At 35.2% G+C, this 22,850-nt stretch overlaps 1 protein-coding gene across 2 annotated transcripts in view; it reads right to left on the bottom strand.

Annotated features, from left to right (window-relative positions):
- Positions 1 to 3,239: 3,239 nt before the first annotated feature.
- MS3_00006196 (uncharacterized protein) overlaps positions 3,240 to 22,850 on the bottom strand; it is a 32,599-nt gene continuing 12,988 nt past the window's right edge. The window contains exons 9-21 of one of the 2 annotated variants that reach the window (XM_051214322.1): positions 22,156 to 22,259; positions 21,309 to 21,411; positions 20,524 to 20,732; positions 18,396 to 18,540; positions 17,661 to 17,895; positions 14,904 to 14,995; positions 13,611 to 13,722; positions 12,228 to 12,395; positions 11,519 to 11,643; positions 11,184 to 11,331; positions 9,499 to 9,560; positions 7,057 to 7,161; positions 3,240 to 5,579 (exon numbers count right to left, since the gene is read on the bottom strand). In XM_051214322.1, coding sequence (XP_051067477.1) covers positions 5,466 to 5,579; positions 7,057 to 7,161; positions 9,499 to 9,560; positions 11,184 to 11,331; positions 11,519 to 11,643; positions 12,228 to 12,395; positions 13,611 to 13,722; positions 14,904 to 14,995; positions 17,661 to 17,895; positions 18,396 to 18,540; positions 20,524 to 20,732; positions 21,309 to 21,411; positions 22,156 to 22,259 — 1,722 coding nt within the window. In that variant the 3' untranslated portion in view covers positions 3,240 to 5,465. Of the gene's footprint in view, positions 5,580 to 7,056; positions 7,162 to 9,498; positions 9,561 to 11,183; positions 11,332 to 11,518; positions 11,644 to 12,227; positions 12,396 to 13,610; positions 13,723 to 14,903; positions 14,996 to 16,003; positions 18,541 to 18,577; positions 19,443 to 20,523; positions 20,733 to 21,308; positions 21,412 to 22,155; positions 22,260 to 22,850 lie in introns of those variants that run through there. The other variant, XM_051214321.1, reaches the window with a different exon arrangement.

Genomic DNA, 22,850 nt, shown 5'->3' with positions numbered 1-22,850 from the left:
TCCAACGTCTTTCCTACTTTCTTCTTCAATTGGAAGCTGGTTTATTCTCCACCACATTGGGCTGCTGCTGATGGTATCCGCCCAGTGGACAGTTGTTTATAAATTCTTGTACCTTTTTGATGATGGTTGTAGTAGTTCTCTACGTTTCAGCTCCATACAGTAGAACTGTCTTGAAGTTTGCATTGAGGATTCTGACTTTGGTGTTGGCTGACAGTTGTTTTGAGTTCCATATGTTCTTCAGTTGTAGGTCTGTTCACGACCGATCATTACGGAGTCCAGCCTGTTGGTCTTGAAGTGGGATGTCAACTGCAGGAATGCTGCCCTTGTTTCGTCAATCCTCGCCATCGCGGCTGTATAGAGTTCGCTTGTTCGTCGATGGTGCTACCCAGATACTGGAAATTTCCCAACCCCTCCAGAGTTTCTCCATCAAGTGATATTTAGTCTGTCCTACGTTGTATATGAGGATGTTGCTTCTTATTTTGTGTATGTTGAGTTATGCATGTAGTTCTCTCCATCTTCGCTTACTGGTGTGCATGATATAGAAAAGCCAGGTCATATGCGAAGTCCAGGTCTTCTAACTGATTTTGAGCTATCCATTGCAGTCCGTGTTCCCTCTCAGATGTGGAGGTCTTCATAATTCAGTCAGCCACCAGAAGAAAGATGGAGGGATGGATTAAGCAGCTATGTACGACTCCGACCTTCAATTCGATTGGGCCTGTGAGCTGTCAGCTACATGCACATCTTTGCAGTGTAGTTTGTCGTATTAATTCCGTGTGATGCAGACGATTTTCTTAGGTACACCATGGTGTCGGAGAGCGTTCTATAAGGTTATCTTACAAACGATGTCAAACGCCTTCTTATAGTCAAGGGGGATGATGTACAGTGATGAGTTCCATTCACTTAATTATTCGTCGATAATCGTAATGTGGCGATTTGGTTTGTGCACCATCGATCCTTACGGGATCCATCCTACTGATTTCGAAGTTCAGCGTCTATTGAACCTTCCATTCGGTTCAGCAGCACTCCGTTGTGAACGTTTCCTGGTACTGATAGGAGTGTGATGTCTTTGTATTCCTCACGCTTGCTCATATCTCATTTCTTTGTTATTCTGATGAGGTGTTCATCATTCCAGCCTAAAGACACTTATTCCTACACCCAAATCTCGCTGAATAGAATGTGGTGGACATTTGCAATTAATTCTACACTTGACCTCAGTGCACCAGATGGTATGTTTTCAGGTCCCTCAGCTTTCTCACTCTTGATTTGCCTGATGCCCATTATGATTTTTTCGGTCATTGATGGTCTGTATGTACTGCCTCGATGTCCGGTGAGCGAGACTGGCCTATTCAAGAGTTATTCAAAGAATTTTACCTATATGTTCCTCTATTCTCGACATTCATCGTATGGTTCTCAGACTCTACTAAAAGATTTTTTACTTTTGCGTTCAAATACATTCGATTGTCTCCACATGTGTTGTCGTTCACTAAATCTGGTTTACTATATTTCCCAGACAGTTTCTTCGATATACTACATAGCTGTCCGATATTTCCCTCTATGGCAGCTTTGTTCACTGCCGTCGCTAGGTGTTACACGTATATTCACTTGTCGGTTCTAATGCTCCCCTTCAATCGCTGTGAATTGGACTTGTTTCTTGTCGTTTTTCCGCTCTTGTTCGACTGTTGTCAATTGCTATACAATTGTTCTTTCTATTTTGAATCGTGGCAAGGTTTTCGGAAGAGATAGTGGTGATGCTTCCTGGGGTCCATCACCTCCTGACACGTTGAAGTTAGTGTTTCTGCAGTGCTATTGTTTCCAAACTCACGCCTCGAAACTGAACATAAAATCCCTGAGAAGGTTGGCATTCAACATGTGGCGTAAGCAGAATGTCCAGAATGATGAAGGTGGCAGGAATCAATTAGATAACATGGTCCAGCCTTGCTGACGTAGTAATTATGTGTGACTTACTACTATTCACATTAAGTACACTATTCTATTCTTAACCCAAGTGTGTTCTTTAGAAGTACTAAGTATCATATTGTTCATTGTCACTATACGATGAGTCAGAGTATGAAATGATGTAACTTCCACACAAGACCTTAGAGATTCAGTAGTCGTATCATGGTTTATCTGCAATTTCAGTATTAGGTATATTATTATAGTAGTACGAATACCGAACCGGACCATAATTTCACACTTCTTTGTTCCCTTTCATGTTATCCGCAACAGTCGATTTGTAGAACTACGGTTTACTTCGTTGTTAGTACTGCTCTAGTAATAAACATAATCCTGAAATTGTAGATTTGCCATGATGTAACTGCCTAATGTATAATATCTTAGGCGGAAGTCACATCATTGTTTACATTGACTCATCGTATCGTATAATCACCAATATAAGCTGGAGAACATATTTAGGTTGGAGACAAAATGATATATTTAATATGAATAAAAGTAATAAGTTACACAAGAATGACCACGCCTGCAAGGCTGAGCCATGCCATCTGACTGAATTGAATTCTTTCTTCCAGCCTTGTTCAATCTTGACCTTCTTTCCAAGTCAAATATTTGATATCTGTTATTCCAGTTATTCCGAGTTCAGCTTTGGGGATTGTGTGGTTAGGATCAGATGTCACTACAGATTCCTCTATGCGTAGGTCTTGAATGGCTCGAAACCTGTTTTTCAAAGCCATCTGGAAGTGACTGGGTTTGTCAGTATCTCCAAGGAAGGCTGAATTGAACCTTTTTGATGCTGTATCCCCAGTTGTCCAGTGTTTCTTTAGGTTCAGCTTCATTTTGGCAAGCACCAGGTGTTGATCTGAATCTATGTATGCTCCTCTCCTGGTTAACACGTCTTTCATTGACCTTATGAACTCATTAGTGATGCAAATATGACTGATCTAGTTCACTGTAGCGTAATCCGGTGAGACCCATATAGATTTGTGTATGCGTTTGTGGGGGAACATTGTACTGCTTATAAATATTATGTTGATGTCATATAAAGTTGCAAATCTATCACCATTCTCGTTCCTTCATCCAAGTCAGTCCATGTCGTCCCATGATATCTTCATACCCGGTGTTGTCCATCCCGACTTTATCGTTTAGGTATCCTATCAAGATGGTGAGGTACTTTCATGGGCGCTTCGCTATAATCGACTGCAAACTCTCGTAAAACTGATGTTTATCATCATTGTTGGCTGCATAATATTGGATAGCATTCAATGCGATTCCCTTTTTCTTTGTTTTGAAGGATGCCTTAATGATCCTGGATTCATGTGATTCCCATGCTATAAGTGCCCTTCGGGCAACTCCTTGTGTGTGCAAAGCATTTTCTTTTTCATGGCCACAATATAACAGCAACTCACTCGAATCTATTTTTTTGTCCACCTTGGGTCCAATAGGTTGCCTAGTCGGACACCTCTACAGCGATACTGATGGGTGCTTTAACGTCCTAGTGTGAAAGTGTGGTTGCTTTCGCAATAATTTCCTCAACTGTGGAGAATTATTTTTTGCGTTGTCATCCGAATTGAAGGCTTTCGCATTTCTACAAAATTGGCCTGTAAAACGTTCCATGTGACTCGCAAATCGGTACGAATTGTCGACAAAGATCTGTGTAACTGCATCATCATGGTCATTTCTTGGTGATCCAGAGCGGTTTCGATTTTTTTTTCTCAGGGCGAATACCTTGAGTGTCAGTAGTGTGGACGAGAAAGTCGAGTGTATCAGTTCCAATCTGGCATTCATGAATGTATTCGGTAATGCCATATTTTTGGAATAATTGGAAAACAAGGTAGTGGATTTCATGTCAAGTCATCGATAATCAACAGCTGGAGGACAGTCTTTGCTATCCCTTTCGGAGACTATGTGAAAAGGCGATACCAATAGACTATTCCCAGGTCAATCATACGTTTGAAAGCACTTTCAGTCAATTATAGATTTTCGGGAGACGGTCGACGCGCGTTTGAATATACAGGTAGTCCTGTGTTGGTGGTTATAGCTTCGTTGCTCAACTTCAATTGTATTATATTGTATTGGGGTTTAACAATAGTCCTGATCTTAATCAATAAATTCCACGTCTCCCAGAAGCCTGTAATATCAATACATTCATTTTACAAACTTCTTGGAGGATGGAATTTCAAATTACACACACTTCAATTTTTCATGATTATTGACAGACCCTTTCTTTTAATCAAAGGGATTTCTACGAACTGAAACACCAGTTTCCTCCATTCTCATCATCTACATAGATGAGGAGTGTGCTAATAATTCTGTTACATACCTGTTCGATTACGTGGACGTCACATTGGAAATGAACAACAGACTGTCGTTCATGCACCCTCATGTACAGAGACAATGAGAGTTGACATTCATCAAACAACCACTATGAGCTGTACGAGCATGACAATCGTCACCATTAAGGGATCAATCTACCATATGCATCCCAATCTTACTATGAGTCACTCGCGTCTCGAGTAGGCACCAATATCTTAGACTGAGAAGCTGGACAATGAGGGTCCAAACAGCAAAATGAGTCGCGAAATCACACAATAACAGGACGAATGTCTATAACACATGTCGAATTTGAAGCTAGTGAAACTAGCCTTTCGTCTTCAATATAAAGATTATTGTGGTTTGCTTCGACTTGATATTTCCATCTGTTATTTTTATGGATAATGACACTAAACTTATAGTTAACCAGATCTATAACATGCTGTCCTGATATTCACCATATAGATTCATTACTATTAACTCACGGTTGTTTATGTACTTATATAACAAGCTATACATTCACTTTCATAGTTGCATGATGGAAAGTTCTCAACTTAGGTTTTAGAACAAAAGAAAATGATGAGACACGATACTGTCTTTGACAAGTAAATTTAGTTCACTAGTAATAAGAGAGATAAAGAGCACCGTCATTTGTGAATAATGGCTTCATCGTCTTGCGTACGCCTTCAAATTAAAACTGTGTAAATGGAAAGCAATATATTCTTATGATTGTTTCTACAGTCAATCGTTTGTCATGACTTATCAATGAACATGTACTAACTATGTATCATACAGAAAAAAGCAGTCAGTTTAGATGTGTATTAAAAGAATATGTAGACGAAAAGACCGTAAAATCAAGGAGAAATATAAAAGCCTGAAAACAACCGTAGGAAGTTTTTGAAATTTGTACAGCCAGCGAAAACATGAAGAGATCTTGATTGATCAAAACACTAAGAAAAGTTAAGAACTAATGTTTTAGCAAATAACTGGGCACATAAGTAATGGGACGATTACATCTTATTAATTTTGGTCCGGGGATTTTATAATTGAAATCTGTCTAAAGTTGATTTAAATCCACAATTTCTCCAAGAGAAAAGTAAAGATGATGTAGAAAATATGAAACCTTGAAAATGACACATTTTGACGATCACCGAACGACCCATATATTAAATATCTCTAAATATGTAATGCAGAAAACCGAATTAAAATCGCAGTACGTTCCCTTCACATTTGGATGTGAACACCATGAATGGTCTTGCTAAAGCGCTCAAAGGACAACAACGTTTCAATTCGGTGTAATCCTTTAAAACAATTACCTAAACCAAAGAAAAAGTCAACGTAGATAGGCTTTAGTTTACGTACCAATCAATAAATGAACAAAAAGTAAATATGGTAAAATGTATGCAGCACTAGAGAAAAGTAAACAATATCATTCATTTCGGAAGCCGCACAGTTAAATTTTCGAAATTTTTTTTACATACAGTGATGTATGTCTCAAAAGCAACGAAACAAGATGATACCTTGTCGTAAGATTGGGTTTGGTACACCAGTCAAATTAATTATCGTTACTGACTTGCGCAAGTGCCACGACCTAGTCGCAACAATGTTAATACACAGATGATGAAATCATCTACCACCGAGAAAATCTCACATGTTGAAATACAGGAACCATGCTTTGTGCAATTTCAATTGGGAACAGTAGATATAACAGATTAAACTAAGCAATGTTATTATTAGGTGCTATGGCTACTCATATCCACCAAAATATTACTTATAGACGATAAAAGAAATACTAGTGGTTGACAACTTCATTTTTTGAACAGTAATATCAGGTTAATAGCCATATGTAGGTGTGATGTTTATATTTCAGAAACATCGAAAAAGTATACGGTTAAAAGTGCCATCTCACTTAGAAAAGGACACAAATATTGGAAGCCTGAGTATAATCGCGGAAGTGTTGCTTCAGTATATAAATGTTACATCCATATCAAATAACTCGCCTTTTGAAAATAAAACAGCAACAATCCAGGATGCTAATCGGCCACCAGTCAAACCTTGCGTAATAATAGATCCAGGATTGTGATATGGACAACAGATATCCGTTATCATACTAACCACACAAAAGGAATTTTTTTCAGTTTTATTGATTTTAGGTAAATCTGTTATGAGTTTTGCCAAATATCGACGAACAGTAATTATGATAAGTATGTTCAACCTTATAAGACCGATAGTGATAGTATAAATGCAGAAAAAGATGGAAGTTGCCGGCCAACTAATGCTCACCATCTATAAGCAGTCAAGTGTAATAAGTCGTGAGGTAAAATTTACGATGAATGAATGCTAGAGGTACTATAGACTTTTCGTGAGAAAAGTTCAACGAGATTGTACGTCTATTTTAGTTATTTGTAGATCATTTGTTTAGACTACTGAATCAAGATAGAAAACTACGAGACAATGTTGAGATTAAAACATGGGCAAGAAACAATAGTGTATCGAATACAACATCAGGTGAATAAATGAAATGAACATTATGTACTTCCACTTTTTTAAATTCTCTATTCGTTGTACTGGTATTCTGTGTCACAACTTCAGCTGATACACATCTGAGATATGTTGTATTTCGTGGATGATTGATTGATTCGTAGGTCGAAAGATTCAAATTACAGAAGTGTTTATTACATATACACAAAAACCTATCGCTATTTATTGCGATGAATACTGATAAAATGCCATCTCATTTTATGGAAATTAAACAGTGAAAACAGATTACAAATTATGTATATATATACTGACCTTCTCATCATGATTATTGTATTCCGAATCATAGGAATGCTCTTCGTTTGATAATACATGAACTGTTAATTTTCTCCTTCTACATGATGATGGATCCATATACCTCTAAATTTTATATAAAATGATCAATAAGTAAAGATCAAGTTTCCAGTCGACTATATTTCAGTACAAAATAAAATAAACACACAAAATACATATGTAAATCATTTATTAATCCCTAAACTATTAAATCTATAAAGTTTGTACAGTTTAAGAATGAGAAACATGATTGCACTGTTTCAACGAAGATAATTTCAGGAGTGATAAATCATAGTGAGTACACTTGTTTATGTAAAAATGTTCCTGAAAAGGTCGAAGCAAGACTTCAGAATCGAAAACATTTACCATTATTGATCAGACTGAAAAAATTGTACTATTTAGTTAATGAACATTAGTTACAAAAGTTTATTCTAATAAATATATATAAACAATAAAATATGGTGATGACCTTGTCAAGCCCATATAGCTTATTCTAGCTTCCGGATAGGTTAATCTGTTCATTCTCCTTGAGTCACATTTTGACCTTGTTAATTACTCGCTTATCAACCCTGAATGTTTTTATAAGAGCGTATAAGTGTACATCTCTTATCTTACCCATCACATGTCTAACTTCTTTTTATCTGACCATAAATATCAATTCACACTTGGTTAAATCGAGTCGGCTCAAACGCCTTCTGCACCGAACGTCATTTTGCTTCGTTCTCTTCGCTTCTCCGATATTTTGTCTGGACCAATTATAAGAAATATACATATTCGAAATTCATTCTCGTATTTGACTTGTTTAATTCCTTTATTCACTAACACGATTCAAGTTGATGTTTATATACGAGTGGTGATACGTATATTTCAATAACAATCAGAAAAGATTCAGCGAAGCCTGTACAGCACGACATGGACATGTACAAATCTTACTGATCCATCTGGCGTATCGTTCTATTGTGATTCAAATAATTATCCTAGTCTCATCATCACATTATCATTTAACGCGGAATGATTATTGCTGTTCGTGATGACATTAAATTATGACATTTACGCAACCGTATCACTTACCGCACAAATTATAATTTTATGAACATTCCATGCACGTTATGACACCCGAAACTCATTGGACTATTTTAATCATCCAATAACGCAAATTTATCCTGCTCCAAGTGAGTTTGTTCCTTTTTATCATGCTATTTTTTGCATATTATTACACTCATTCACTTGGTCGAGGTCATTTTTATATTATACCACACATTTTTCATTTATATATCATCCTCCTATCATGTTTGTGGATGCCTTTAATTCTAATAAGCCTTTTAATAGGATCGATGATCTTTATTTTGTTCTGGATCATTCATCACGTCAAGCTCACCAGTTTAGTGACCCTATATCTGACTCATGTTGGATTGTTTTTCTGATTGTTATTGAAATATACGTATCACCACTCGTATATAAACATCAACTTGAATCGTGTTAGTGAATAAAGGAATTAAACAAGTCAAATACGAGAATGAATTTCGAATATGTATATTTCTTATAATTGGTCCAGACAAAATATCGGAGAAGCGAAGAGAACGAAGCAAAATGACGTTCGGTGCAGAAGGCGTTTGAGCCAACTCGATTTCAGTCAGTCAGTCAGCGACAGCGTAGGACCAGGCACATATATGCATCAGTCCAAGTTGTCATACCGCATAAGCACAGCAAGATGAACACCGGATTCATAGAAGTAATTAATTGAAAGGTGGTAATATATAAAAGAACTCGATTTAACCAAGTGTGAATTGATATTTATGGTCAGATAAAAAGTTAGACATGTGATGGGTAAGATAAGAGATGTACACTTATACGCTCTTATAAAAACATTCAGGGTTGATAAGCGAGTAATTAACAAGGTCAAAATGTGACTCAAGGAGAATGAACAGATTAACCTATCCGGAAGCTAGAATAAGCTATATGAGCTTGACATAGCAGCTGACACTACAACCTAGCGACCAGTGTCAGAATATCCACTTAAGAAGAAAACAATATCGAATCACCTATGTGAATCGATTCATTTTACACATAAACTATGGCTAACTAAATATTGAAATATTAAATAACTAAAATGAGCTATTCTATTGTGAAGTCTAATTATTACGACACAGCAGCGAACTGGAATGTTGGCGTTTTTTAAAATGTTTGTAACTCGAATATGATAGAGCTAAAACCGAATTACTTCGATAAGCAGGTGGATAGGGTTCCACAATTCAATCTACTGAACAGATTATTTACAATATTCACAAAGCTGGAGATTACACATATAATTTTACGTAGCTACAAATTTACCATAACATATCTTTTTAAAAAAAGAACAAATGAAGCTTATAAAATTTTAAATTAAAAGTAGGAACGAAAAGTGTCTTGTTGAGTTACACGTACTCTAAAGAAATCGATAACATCATTCTTTTTCAGCGATTTCAGGACACCGGCTTCATGTAAATCTTTAAGATAAAGGAAAGAAATTATTATTCACTGTAAATAGGACGGTTAAAATTGTTGTTATGTTTTTAATCAGTACAACATAAGTTGAAGCTGGTCGTTTATCCATATTAAACGTTCATATCTAAGATAGCCCCCAAATGCCCTGGTACGGCCGAGAGTGGGGAGAGTCCGCTCTCCCTCTCGAAATGCTCTCACATGACCACGCGTATATAGCCTCTTCCAGGGAAGTCCCACTCACTGCCTTCTCTCACCACGGGGGTGTTGTTTACGAAAATGAGAGGACGAAAAGCGAATGTCCGGCGCTTTAACCGGATCCCAAACCAAACCAATGGTGCACATGGGCTCCAGTATCCTGCGGGAACAAATGACGTATGAACCAATCGTTGGTCACCGGCTACCATGGGACTGCATCTCCTTACGATGCTCCACAGCATTGTGGATCAGACCTTCAGGTCGAAGGCTCGGGGTGTGGCCCCCTAAGAAAACCACCTGCTTCGGTTTGGGCACCCGGGCAGTACCACAGCCCTTACACATATCGAATGAGATTTGTGTGGCGCATATGTATTTGGTGCCTCCTTGTACCAATATCTATGTCTTAAAATAAATAATAATATCTAAGATATGTTATGTTGAGTATATAAATATGTCGCTTCGCGAAGCATTTACTAGATAGTGTGAATAAGGAGATTAGCAGATAACTCTATTGTGACTAAAAATATTGAAACAGGGTTCAAGTTTTCAGCGAAAAAGTTAGGATGTAGATAATTCTAGTAAAAACTGAGATTAAAGAAAACTCCCAATCTGAATTCCACTGAAAGTCAATATTATGAACATAAGAAATTTATAAGTCCGGACCGTATGGAGGCATCAGTTAACACTAAATTTACATAATCCAACACAAAATGATTACTGAAGGCATAAATATAAATAAAGAAGATCTGTAATTATAAGTAATATTTTCAATGAAGATAATTCATAACATTAAATAAACATTGGTAGATTATTCTGTTAACAATTAAGTATTAATGCATAAGGCTTTGAAAAGCGTTTTCATTAACAAATACTTTGGATGATTAGCATTCTAAGCGTTAAACGCTTGGAACAACAAATTTAAAGATATAGCATAAACATATTGTACTCATGTACAATAAGAAACGATGCCTTGAAACGACTTACACATGAACCAAGCAATCATGCGTGATTCATCAGTTCTTTATTTGACAAGTAATAGTAACTGATTTGAACAGTTAAAGTATAGCTAACAGTTTCACTTATGTAATATATATATATATATATATATATATATATATATATATATATATATATATATATATATATACAAAATAATCAATATGAAATGCATTTGGTCAGAATTTAGAATTGGCTTAATAAATAAACTATTAGTTGCAAGATTACCACAATTAAAATTTTCACAATAATTTTAATTTAACGAAAAACAACGTATTAACACCTACTAATTGGTTTTTGTGTTATAATTAATTCACAAATTAAACATTAAGAAAATCTTATTCTATGTATAAAACAGAACAACTAAATAGATCGGTAATCGTAAAAATAATATATTAGATAAAGGTTGAATAATAACCATAAAATGAACTTACGTCGTTTGAAATTATAATGTCGACAAGCAATTTCAGACCATAAACGCCCAAATCGATCTTGCATACCTTTCGGTTTTTCCAGTAAATGTGTCATGAGGGATCGCACATGAACATTAAATTCTTCGTCAGACATATCTTCTAACAGTTTCTAAAATACCAATATGTAAGGAAAAGTGAATAGCATGTATCAAGGAGTCTGTACGTAAGTACAAGCCATCATATTGGAGGCATATACATTGTATGAGAGCATAAATGACAGGACGGAACAGAACAGAACAGACAACAATCCTTTACGTATATAGTTTGATGGAAGGAAAACAATCAGTAACACTCACATTTACAGTAAGTAGAAATTCTTCGATACATTTATCAATTTTATTAGGATGATAAGATGATTGCACTAAAATACGAAAACCTTGTAGTTTGTTGGATCGTCGAAGTCCAGCCTGTACAACATAACCTTCAATGTGAACATGAAAAAACAAGAGAGAATAAAACGTCTATGGAATGGTTAATTTTAGGTTAATAAAATGTAAGTAAAATTTTAATAAAACTGAATATAAGTTAAAATTAGGCACAAAAATGACGAGGTTTATCTGATAAAACTATAGTGAAATACATTCCAAGTTTATGTCAAGCGTAGCATTATCTCATACATTTAGTTCCCTTTGTTATCTTGGATAGAATAAGAACAAAGAATTGAGCAGAATGAATTCATGTTATTTTGCTCAATTCTTAGTAGTGTTATCTGCGAAATCAATTTAATGACAATCGCAATCGGTTCCATAAAAGTTTAATTTCTAAAAATGGCAACTAATTTAGCTTCTAACTAATATATAGGATAATATTAATAAAACCACTTGCGAGACACAGATTTGTGTACTTGACAGTGATACTAAGAAGTTGCCTGAACAGAAACACGTTAAGTAAGGTTCGAAATCCTAACTTAGTGATTGAAAGTCGGAAGCCTTAGGTACTTATACCCCTCCTACTTAGAAGTTCATAAAACATCTTTCCTGTGCTTTATTTTCAACAATTACTCACCCAATTGTTGTTCGGTACGTAATTTATTGAAAACAGGCTCGCTGACAATCTGACAAAACAAATTAAGCAATGTATCATTAAACGTAGATTGTTCACCACATTGAAGATAATAGTAAATCGCAGAAGCCGGTTGACCAGAAATATATCGTTGATAAAGAAAACTGGAATCTAAATAAAATAAGAAAAACAATTGGAATAAAAATAATCAACAAAATAAATCATGTACACAATTCGGATAACAAATAACTTCACCTTTTGCAGTACTATGAGTAAGCTAACATTTAGTCAAAGGTTTTGATTACAGTAAAAGTCTTGTAATATGACAACACATGATGTCACTAAAATCTACAGTTTGACTGTCTGATGGACCAGGTTTCGACTGATTTCCTTGACAAAGAGACAATTAGTGATAGATAAAGTAGAACCTTGCACATATGTGCATCAGTTCAAGCTGACACACCATATCGTCACGAGATGAAATTGTCAAGACAAATACCAGAGAACTAGAAGTAAAGATGCTATCTGTGGGAAAGGTTAGGTATAAAGAATATGACTCGACAAAAAAGAATGATCAGTATAGGGTTATGGAGATTATTAAGTTCTTGGCTGAGATCATGAATCGACTGATGTAGACCACCATTGGAAACATGGAGGCACTGAACAACTGTCTCGCCCTATTATGGGGCTCAGCGGGATCGTGGACGCGCACTGCTGAGGAGTCCAGTGCTTCCATGTTTTCTATGGCGGTCTAACATCAGTCGATCCATAATCTCAATAATAAAAGAATGAATTCGTGGAACAGAAAGGTTTACAATCATTTAAAAATTCGGCATCCAGCAGATGAAGACGTAACTGCACCATTACGAACGATCTTCTGAGCCATGCCACTAACCAACCATTACGATAACCGCGTGGGCCGAAACCTGGCAGTCTGTACCTACTAATGCAGTTCAGTTCAACATTCAGCTTCCTTTCAACTTACTCTTACTCGTGGTAGATGTGTTTGGACATATGTAATACAAATCACAGCTATTTCAGACGATGGATACTCACGAATCATCGACCGATTCGGAGTCTTTACCTAGTCAGTGGGCTACGTTCAACCTTGACACCGCTTATTCAATGGTCCAAACATACGTAGGCATTTATGGTCAAAGACTAATAACCTATGACGAAGTGAGCACTTTGAAAATTTATGTGCATAGTTAGCCATTTGACAATTTGCAAACAATACAAATATAGCTAATTATATAAAATATAGAATCCCCAAATACCACTTTTAGAAATAAATTGCAATAAAACGAAACTGTAAAAGAGGTAGAATAATAGTCAGAAATAATCATAAACTGTATTTGCGGAAGAGTGGTGGACAAAGATGATTACCTTCAGGAATTATTACTTCTCGAGAGGTTAAGATGTGAGACAGTAAAAGTGGTTTAGAATTCATCTTTTGTACCAACAAGTCCCGAACCATTTCGTGATAACTTATTGCATCCTAAAAACGAAAAGTTGAAACGTAGTTATGACCAGTTAAAAAAGATAGTACATTAGTGAAGTATTAAACCAAATTGTTAAAACTACTTTCTTTTCAATATAGAAAATATCTTAACTTCTATACTATTAACCACTCATTTAAACTAATAAACCCTTGAAAATAGCATTATATTACACCCCTCATCCAACAAAAACTTCAAAACGATATATGGAGGTCCGTTAGTTACCCAGATGGAATACGCTATAGTCTCTCAGGATCCTGGAGTTTATGTGCACCATTGATTTAGATTAAGGGTTTTTCAACTCCCCCAGGTGAATGCTCCATATTAATTAACACGCTTTAAACGCCGAACATACGCTTTCTATCCTCTCATTTCTGTGCACAACAGCCCCTGCACTGAGAAGACAGTGAGTAGAACTTCCCTGGCAGTGGCTATTAAAGCATGGCCTAATGAGGATTTTGAGTGACGATAAACTCATCTCAACCTCGGACGCGCCAGAGAGAAAGGTAACAAAGCAATTTAGTTATAACTTCATTTAAGGTTTAGGCCTTTTCTACAGAAACGACAAATTTAATGAATATCAATGCTTTAGATCGTAATCGAAGAAAGATTACTATCTGTAGCAGACACAGTATGATGCGTAAGTAACGTAATTTGCACTTAAATAGCGCGTTGTGTACGCAAGTACGAGGTATACTATAAACCACAAAAATCGATGTACGAACACGTAACAAACAATCACAAAAGGCAGTGACCTTTGTGATATGAACGACAGCTGCATTACAAAATACTGATAATATCCTGTGGATACGACTGAGTGATTTCAGACGTTAATTGAAATTAGTTGTGATCGCTGTAAAGTTTCTTGTCGTGTTTTGGGAAAAATGAAAAGAGATAACTGAAAAATTTTTAGAATGTGGCATATATAGTGTTTTACTATCTCTGAGATACCAATAACCTTCTATTCGTCTCTCTCATACTGTTGTGAACTTTCAAGTTGGAAAGGAATAGCTTTCTAAAAAAACACAGTTTTAATGTTTATATTCGAGAGCCCATGTTGTGTTGTATTTGTCCAGACATAAATAAATAAAGATAATCGTAACATTCTAACCACCTATAAGGAAAGCTTGATCAAATTTTCGTTCTAGAACATATATATATCATATTATTGTATACTCACCTCTTCAGTGATATTTCCATAGATAAGGCCTTCAATAAAAATGCGTTCATGAAATTCCATAATGAAATTAATTAACCTTTCGTACGTAACCTCTAGGCGGGAAATGAAGTATTTTCATTATTATACAGAAATAAGGGGCAAACTTTCGTAGATTTCAATCGAAAATTAGTGAAATAATTAAATCACAAGAAGATTATCTTTACTCTAAAGATAATATATTCATTAAAATTTATAAATGATAAAAGGATTTATATAATTAAGTGACAATTAAAGAATATTTGAATACACAATGACCGATCATAGTTAATACTTACAGCAATCTATGAGCTGATGTACTGAATTTAAAGAATTGCATAAATGACATGATGAAATGATTTTGAACAAAAGTAAAAAAAAAACAGATTTATAGCGAAACAATAAAGTTAAGTTAAGAATGTAATCATGAGAGACATTTTCACTTGACTGATAACATAAGATTAGATTCAAATAAATTCAATTATTATTGGTGTCTTTATTCAATATTATATTTTTGGTACAGTATAGAAATCTCAGCCCAAAGTATTTCAACAAGTTACCTTTTCTTATTTCTTAATCTACCCTTGCGATAAATATTGAGTGGTCGCCAGTTGGATGTTGGCAGTTCAAGAATCGACATCTGAATAATGTACATTCTTTTCGATGCATATTGCCAACAACCACGATGTCTCTGATTGGGCTCTTTTGTAACTTGTACAGCGAAATCTCGTAAACTTTTCACAAACGCATCTAAATAGATTATGCGACTAATAGGCGTAATGATGTGTTAAAACAAACAAGAAAACAGATAACTTGTTGAAATACCCAGATGGCAGGAACAGGTAGACCAGATATTTTCCTACCGTTGCTGCTACCTTGACGTGGTGGTCGGGTTTTCTTATCGTAATGAACCAGTCGAGCTATACTGTCTAGAACAATCGTTCCTCAAACTGCCATCATGACAAGTAGATCGGTTGAAGAACGGTAAGATTAAAGGAGGCAAACCCAACGTCCGAGGGCGAAGTCGCACTGCTGACTGCACAGAGGTGTGACGGCAGTGTGTTTCCCTCAGACGACCAGCGTAACAACAATGTTGCCTTCCCACAAAGGAAGGGTGGAGTTATGAAAGGTCGACCCTAAAAATGTACACCCTGCCCTATCCCACGGATATCCGTCTCCGGTGGTAAGGTCTCAACAAGAACGGACCTAACACAAAAATTACCAACAAAAAGGTTGTGTATGACCGGCCTCAAGCAGTTGTCCCTTGGGCACTACGGTCAGGCTCTCAGGTGATTAAAACCAACTCTAACCCGATTACCTTTTCAGGTACCTCTAGAAGAACCCTTCCACAATGGGGGCAACCGAGAAGTGATAACCGTCCTCATACCTTTAATAGCACTCGAGATATTCTGTTAAATATATACAGAAGTGACAGTTTAAAATTGTTGTACTGATAATGGTAACTACAAATAGCCTTAGTACATATCCTCTATACATACTATTTGAAAGGAATATAAATACAAGATTTTATAAACAGTATGTATAATCGTCTTTGAATTCAGTAAATTTATTGATCGACAACTTTGTATTGAAACTTTAATAGTTTTAAGTGTAATCGTACTATTTCTACATACACATTTGTAAACAAAACGTTTATTATTCTTTATTGTAAGCTCATATTTATTATTAACAAAATTATTTAACGTAGCCGACAATATTACCAGTCACAAGATTTTTCTATGTTAGTCTTTATCAGATTTTCGTTTTTGTATCAACATCCACTTAAAAGTGAGCGTAATAGAATCACGTGAGATTCACTGCGGTGAGCGTTAATAATGAAAAAATGACTGGTACATATCAATATGATCAGAGGCTAAGATTTAAACATATATCGAGTACAGAGTAGACGGTGATATGGATATTGTTGTAAACAATTGACTCGTAAGATCATCTAAACAAATGCAAGTAGTCAAACGGGTTGGGTTTTTCTGTTAGAACCAAAAAGAAGCATCAGTCGAGTGATTCAGTGTACCAAATATATTAAGCAGACAAAGCTACTATTCATAGAAGGACTGTTCAATCAAGATATTCAGGATAGTATAGAAAATGATTAATAAACATAAGGGAAAAGGTTACAGGGTGGACAGTGACTATTCGTGTTTACCCAATGTAGTACTTGGAAGTTGCAAATGTTTAGCCTTTCTAAAAACTATTAGCTTTCCTACTATTTCTTCGTATACACTTGGTACGACAAAGATGTGGTTGAAAAAGTGTATAGCACATCTCAATTTTCACACATTTTTTGTTTTCTTATTATCCAATTCATAAATATTGCATAATTTAAAAATAGGATTGAAACGATCTGGAGTTTGAATGAACAACTATAATCATTTATACAGATGAAATATTTTGAGTATGTGATATTGTTAAAAGATATACTTTTCAATAACATGAAAGTAATATTGTAAATTGCTTGAGAGCATGCGAATTAAATGAATTTAGACTATGATTTCACAAATATATACCGTAATATAATAAATATGAATTATCTTAGCGATCCTTAGCTCTAACTAGCATATATATATTGTAAAGTGTATGCTTTTTTATGCTGTTCATTTACACCTTGTAGGCTAATGGTAAAGTATGATAATTTAGATAATTGAACATTGATATCAAGTTCTAGTGTTATTTATGATTAACGGAAGAGATGAAATACACAAAACATCCATGAGGAATATTCACCTTTAAAAGCACGCACAAAATCATCACTGATCCAAGAATGATCTGAAATAAGACTTGTTAAATATGCACCGGACTGTTGATAAGCTGGTTTCATTGAGAAATTGGAAAACTCTCGAGACATATTCTCACGAATACATTCGAAACGGTCAGTAACTGGTTGATAATAATTCACAAATTTTGTTACGATTTCTTTGACAAAACTTTTCAATTTATGCGAATATCCTAAAAATGATAGCTAAAAAAAATTAAAATAAACGTTTAAGAGGATGCAAATCAAACGACAGAAAGAACTAAAATCATGAACTTACTGGTGATTAATTTTGAAAGGTGATTCCCCGGTGTTAAAATGAGACTAGTGGAATTCGACTACATTGAGAGCAAAACAGTTAACTACCACAAGCGGTGGATACAAGAACAATATTGCGGATTGATTAAAGTCTAAAATGTAAACCGACTCAGTGATCTACAGGTACAGTGTTCCTCGCAAGACTCGAAGGCCCTGAGTTTGAACACTGGTGGCATCATGAATGCATGATGCTGAAAAGTCACAATGGTTATCTGTTTAAGGTCATTTTTTGATGCAAGCTATAAAAAGTAGACACTATGATTTTTTTGTTGATTAGCTTAAATGTCTATATCCCAATCAAATTAACTTTTGAAGTGACAGACAATAAACATACAAAAGCAAACTTTATTTAAAGTAATTACATCAAAATAAACTTGCATGCTACATACCTTGATACCTTCAACAGTGTGTTTCACATAAACAGTCATTCCAGCAAGCATAGAGGAATATGTCAGTTCGTTAATATGATCCTCAAATAAGTTTGCGTAAATTAAACCAAGTGATGTATGAAAAGGATCGAAAAATGCAAATGGACTACAAATAAAATAATTAAAGAGTAACGTTAAGATACTTAATTAAATTCTATAAACATGGTAAATAAACTGTGCAAAACAACATATCATTGGATTATAAAAGTCAGCATTCAACGACAAGATAAATTTAACTGATATTTCCCTAACTTCTGGTTTGAGCCGTATTGGTAGATGCAGACTACTTGGTTGAGGTCGGCGCGACTATCGTAACCAATGGTTAGAGACTCTGGACGACATTTTGGTGGTGTTTTGTTCTCTGAGCTGGATGGTTTGGTCGTGGAGCTTTCATCGTTCTTCTGAACGACATCATCAGCACAAACTTCCGATAGAAGTGAAGTGTTCGAATTTCTCCATATGTGTTCCACAGCTTGTTCTGTGCACCTCGATGTTGATTGGTTCTTGTTGACCTTAAATTTATCATTGTTTACTTCTTTGTTTTGGTTGTGTCTCCCATTGGTTTGATTTTTGTTCCTATATTTATGCATGATTTTCCTGATTGGTTGATAAATTGGATTGATTTCAATATGTTTGTTGATTGCTGATTGACCTGAGTGCCAAGCTTCTAAAAATATCAGAAACCACAACGAGACTGCTGAAAACCATCGGGATAGGTGTGGCACACAAACCAACAAAATCATTACAATCAATCCTATGCAAACCAAAAGATGAAATAACAGAGGAAAACAAATCAAACATCATCTACAAAATAAATTGTACCAACTGCGACAAACACCACATCGGACAAAGCGGACGCCCCCTCCACCTACGCCTACATGAACACCAATTAGCAGTCAAACGCCATGATATCTCTTCACTTATATCAATACACGTGGATAACTACGGACATTCATTCGATTGGGAAAAAGTAGAAATATTAGACAGAGGAAACTCCAAAAACACCAGAGAATTTTTAGAAGCTTGGCACTCAGGTCAATCAGCAATCAACAAACATATTGAAATCAATCCAATTTATCAACCAATCAGGAAAATCATGCATAAATATAGGAACAAAAATCAAACCAATGGGAGACACAACCAAAACAAAGAAGTAAACAATGATAAATTTAAGGTCAACAAGAACCAATCAACATCGAGGTGCACAGAACAAGCTGTGAAACACATGGAGAAATTCGAACACTTCACTTCTATCGGAAGTTTGTGCTGATGATGTCGTTCAGAAGAACGATGAAAGCTCCACGACCAAACCATCCAGCTCAGAGAACAAAACACCACCAAAATCATCCACCTGAGCTACAAATCTTCTCCACCAACTCTGGACGACATGCCTGAGAATCGATCACAATGGTGTTGGTGTACACACTCTTTGTCTTCCCTTAAACCGTCAGATATAAAATACTTCATACTTTCCGTCTACGAACTAATTCTTTCCCCATATATTATATCCTTAAATACAATCTTTCTTTTATATATTACCAACATTGAAGCAATTGCTTCTATGAATTTGGTGATCATCTTGTTATGATAATGAGGTGTGGCAACTTGAACCGATGCATATATGTGCTTGGTCCTACGTTGTAGCTGACTGACTGACTAATATATCATGCATACATTAGCGTACGCGGGTTTGAGATGAGTTGTTCCTATGGCCTCTAGTGATATTAACCTACTGCCTGGATAACAGTGTGGTTTTAATATTCGAATTCGTACAAAGCTATCATCCCATTGGGATAAAAATGTACTTCTAATAACTGAACAAGTAGGACGGTGGATCAGTGATTAAGAAGTTCGATAAAATCCTAGATCCAAATACTGCTCCATTCACTTCAATTTCAGCAATCGAGTGGTATTACTACCCTCCAAACTCAGTGTCCCTCAAAGACAGGTACAAGAATCTGCACCTGACAAATAGCTTGATAATAATAAGCCAGTTAATGCCATATTGCTAGCGAAGAAATAGTATCCACTTATCCAGCATAATAATCATTAGTATTTATGAGTATAAATGAGAGAGAGAGAAACTAACCTGACAATATGAAATGTGATAAAACCTTTGGGAAGATTGAATTCTGTATCTTGAAAGTACCAAATACGAGACATCTCTGTTTCGATTAATAATTCCGGCATTTCAACATTCGTGGGGCATTTGTTTTGCACCAGATCGAATTCAGTAGCAATGAATGAATTTGGTTCGGGGAATCTCAATTCTGGATTAGAAGAACTGTTTCGCCATGCCTATGGCAAAGAAGCAAATTATTAGAAATGAAAAACTCAGAAAACAAAGCGAGAAGTGGTGAAGAAAACACATAAATATATGAACAATTCATATCAATAACTTTTAATTTTCACAACGTGAAATTAGTGGAGAATTGATAGCTTTCTCCATATGGATATCAAGTAATTTGATGAAAGAGCCAATCCCTTACAAATTTGAACAATGACGTCTAATATTTTCTGCACAAATAACAATACTAGATGAATGATACTGATGCTTCCAAAATTTTCAATTGCTTATATATAGCTAGTTATATGTTAAGGCACGCGACCGCGTGACCAAGGTTCTATAACTACTTTTTGCTGAACAATCGATGGATATTGTTACTCACAATTCGAATGACTACAGGATTTCAAGCAATCAAACACAGTTCCAGTTTTAACCGAAAAACCTTCATAAAATTCAGATGCCCGTATACATGCTGATCAGTCTTAAATAAGATCTAACAGCTTCGCATTATCAAATACAATTTAAACAACGATATTTAATTAGAATAAGATTCTCGATTACAATATTTGCTAAGAACAATGACTTACTGACAAGGTATTTTCAGGAATATTAACAGCAAGGTATTTAGTGTGATACCAGGGTTCTTCCTCCACACATTTATCTGCAAACTTCTGACTGACTAGAAAGACGCTATATAATAAAGACAACATTACATAGAAAGTTAAGAGATATTTCGGATTTGTTGGTTGCAAAATAATGGTATATATATATATATATATATATATATATATATATATATAAATCTTGTTCCTTCCAGAAACTATTCTAACATAGTGCATCGAGATACAGGCACTACTCTGCTAATCATGGGTTTTAATCTATGGTACTGAAACACAACTGTACAACTCCAGAAGTATTTATCCCAATTCGCATCATTAGAAAAAAGATGAGACAAACCTTAAACTACATTCCGGGAGGCCTTGTATTCCCTTTTCTCTCATTAGTCTCTTTGGGGAAGCATTGTGATTATGTGATAGTAATATTTGTGTCTTTTGTCTAACATGATATCAAGATTCCCAAAATTTAGAACATATTATATTTACAAAGAATATGAAGTAAAAAATTTATTTATAAATATTGTAAAATAATTGAATGAATAAGACACATGTCACTGAGAGAAGTTATACATGATCTGGATCTGTTAGATACTTTTATAAACCTCTAACAACTAGTATTTCTTATTAATTCAAATAATTCTGACTATTCGTATTGGCTGAAGTTGCATCAACTGGAGAAACAGAAGCACCACATTACAATGAATAAGCTACACTTTGATTGTCAGATGGCAAAACATGAGAAACCATATATTCAAACCTACAAATATTAACACGGTACTGCAAATCAAAAACATTATAAAAGACAAATATCACATACCGGCTATTATCAGGCGTTAAACAACTTATGATTTTTTTAATTAAATCTGGATTATAAACAGTTGCCAAGAAAGAACCGGTTAGAACATCTTGCATGTCATAAAGCTAGAAAAAATATTTTGAAGAGGTAAACACTGACTGGTGTTGGAAACGGCGAATTCAAAAATATTACATTTATAAAAAAAATTAATTTTGGAATTCACAAACTGATTTGAAGCTAACTTTATTTACCAACTTCTAATATATTTATATATGTACCGATTTATTCAATAGAAATTTCGGTATTTTACTAATTAATGGATTGTGATTTGTATTCCGTTCGTAAAATTACTATCACTTTAATAGATATATGGGTGACTAACTTTGCACTTTCCTTCAAAATACATATACACTCCTGTTTAAGTCGTGTTTTGATTTTGAAACAGGTCGAGTAATATGAAAAGTTCAACCCGTAGAAGTTAGCTACAACGTAGGACCAGGCACATATAAGCATCGGTCCAAGTTGCCATACCTCATTAACACAACAAGATGGACACCGGATTCATAGGAGTGGTTAGGTCAAAGGTGGTAATATATAGGAGAAAGATTACATATAAGGATATAGTACAGGAAGAAAGAATTAGTTCGTAGAAAGAAAGATATGAAGCGATTTTAATCTCTTAGTTTAAGGGAAGACAAAGAGTGTATACACCGACG

Source organism: Schistosoma haematobium, chromosome 2 (genome assembly GCF_000699445.3).
Source record: "Schistosoma haematobium chromosome 2, whole genome shotgun sequence".
In the NCBI taxonomy this organism is placed as follows: domain Eukaryota; kingdom Metazoa; phylum Platyhelminthes; class Trematoda; order Strigeidida; family Schistosomatidae; genus Schistosoma; species Schistosoma haematobium.
This window is presented reverse-complemented; position numbering and strand designations above follow the sequence as displayed.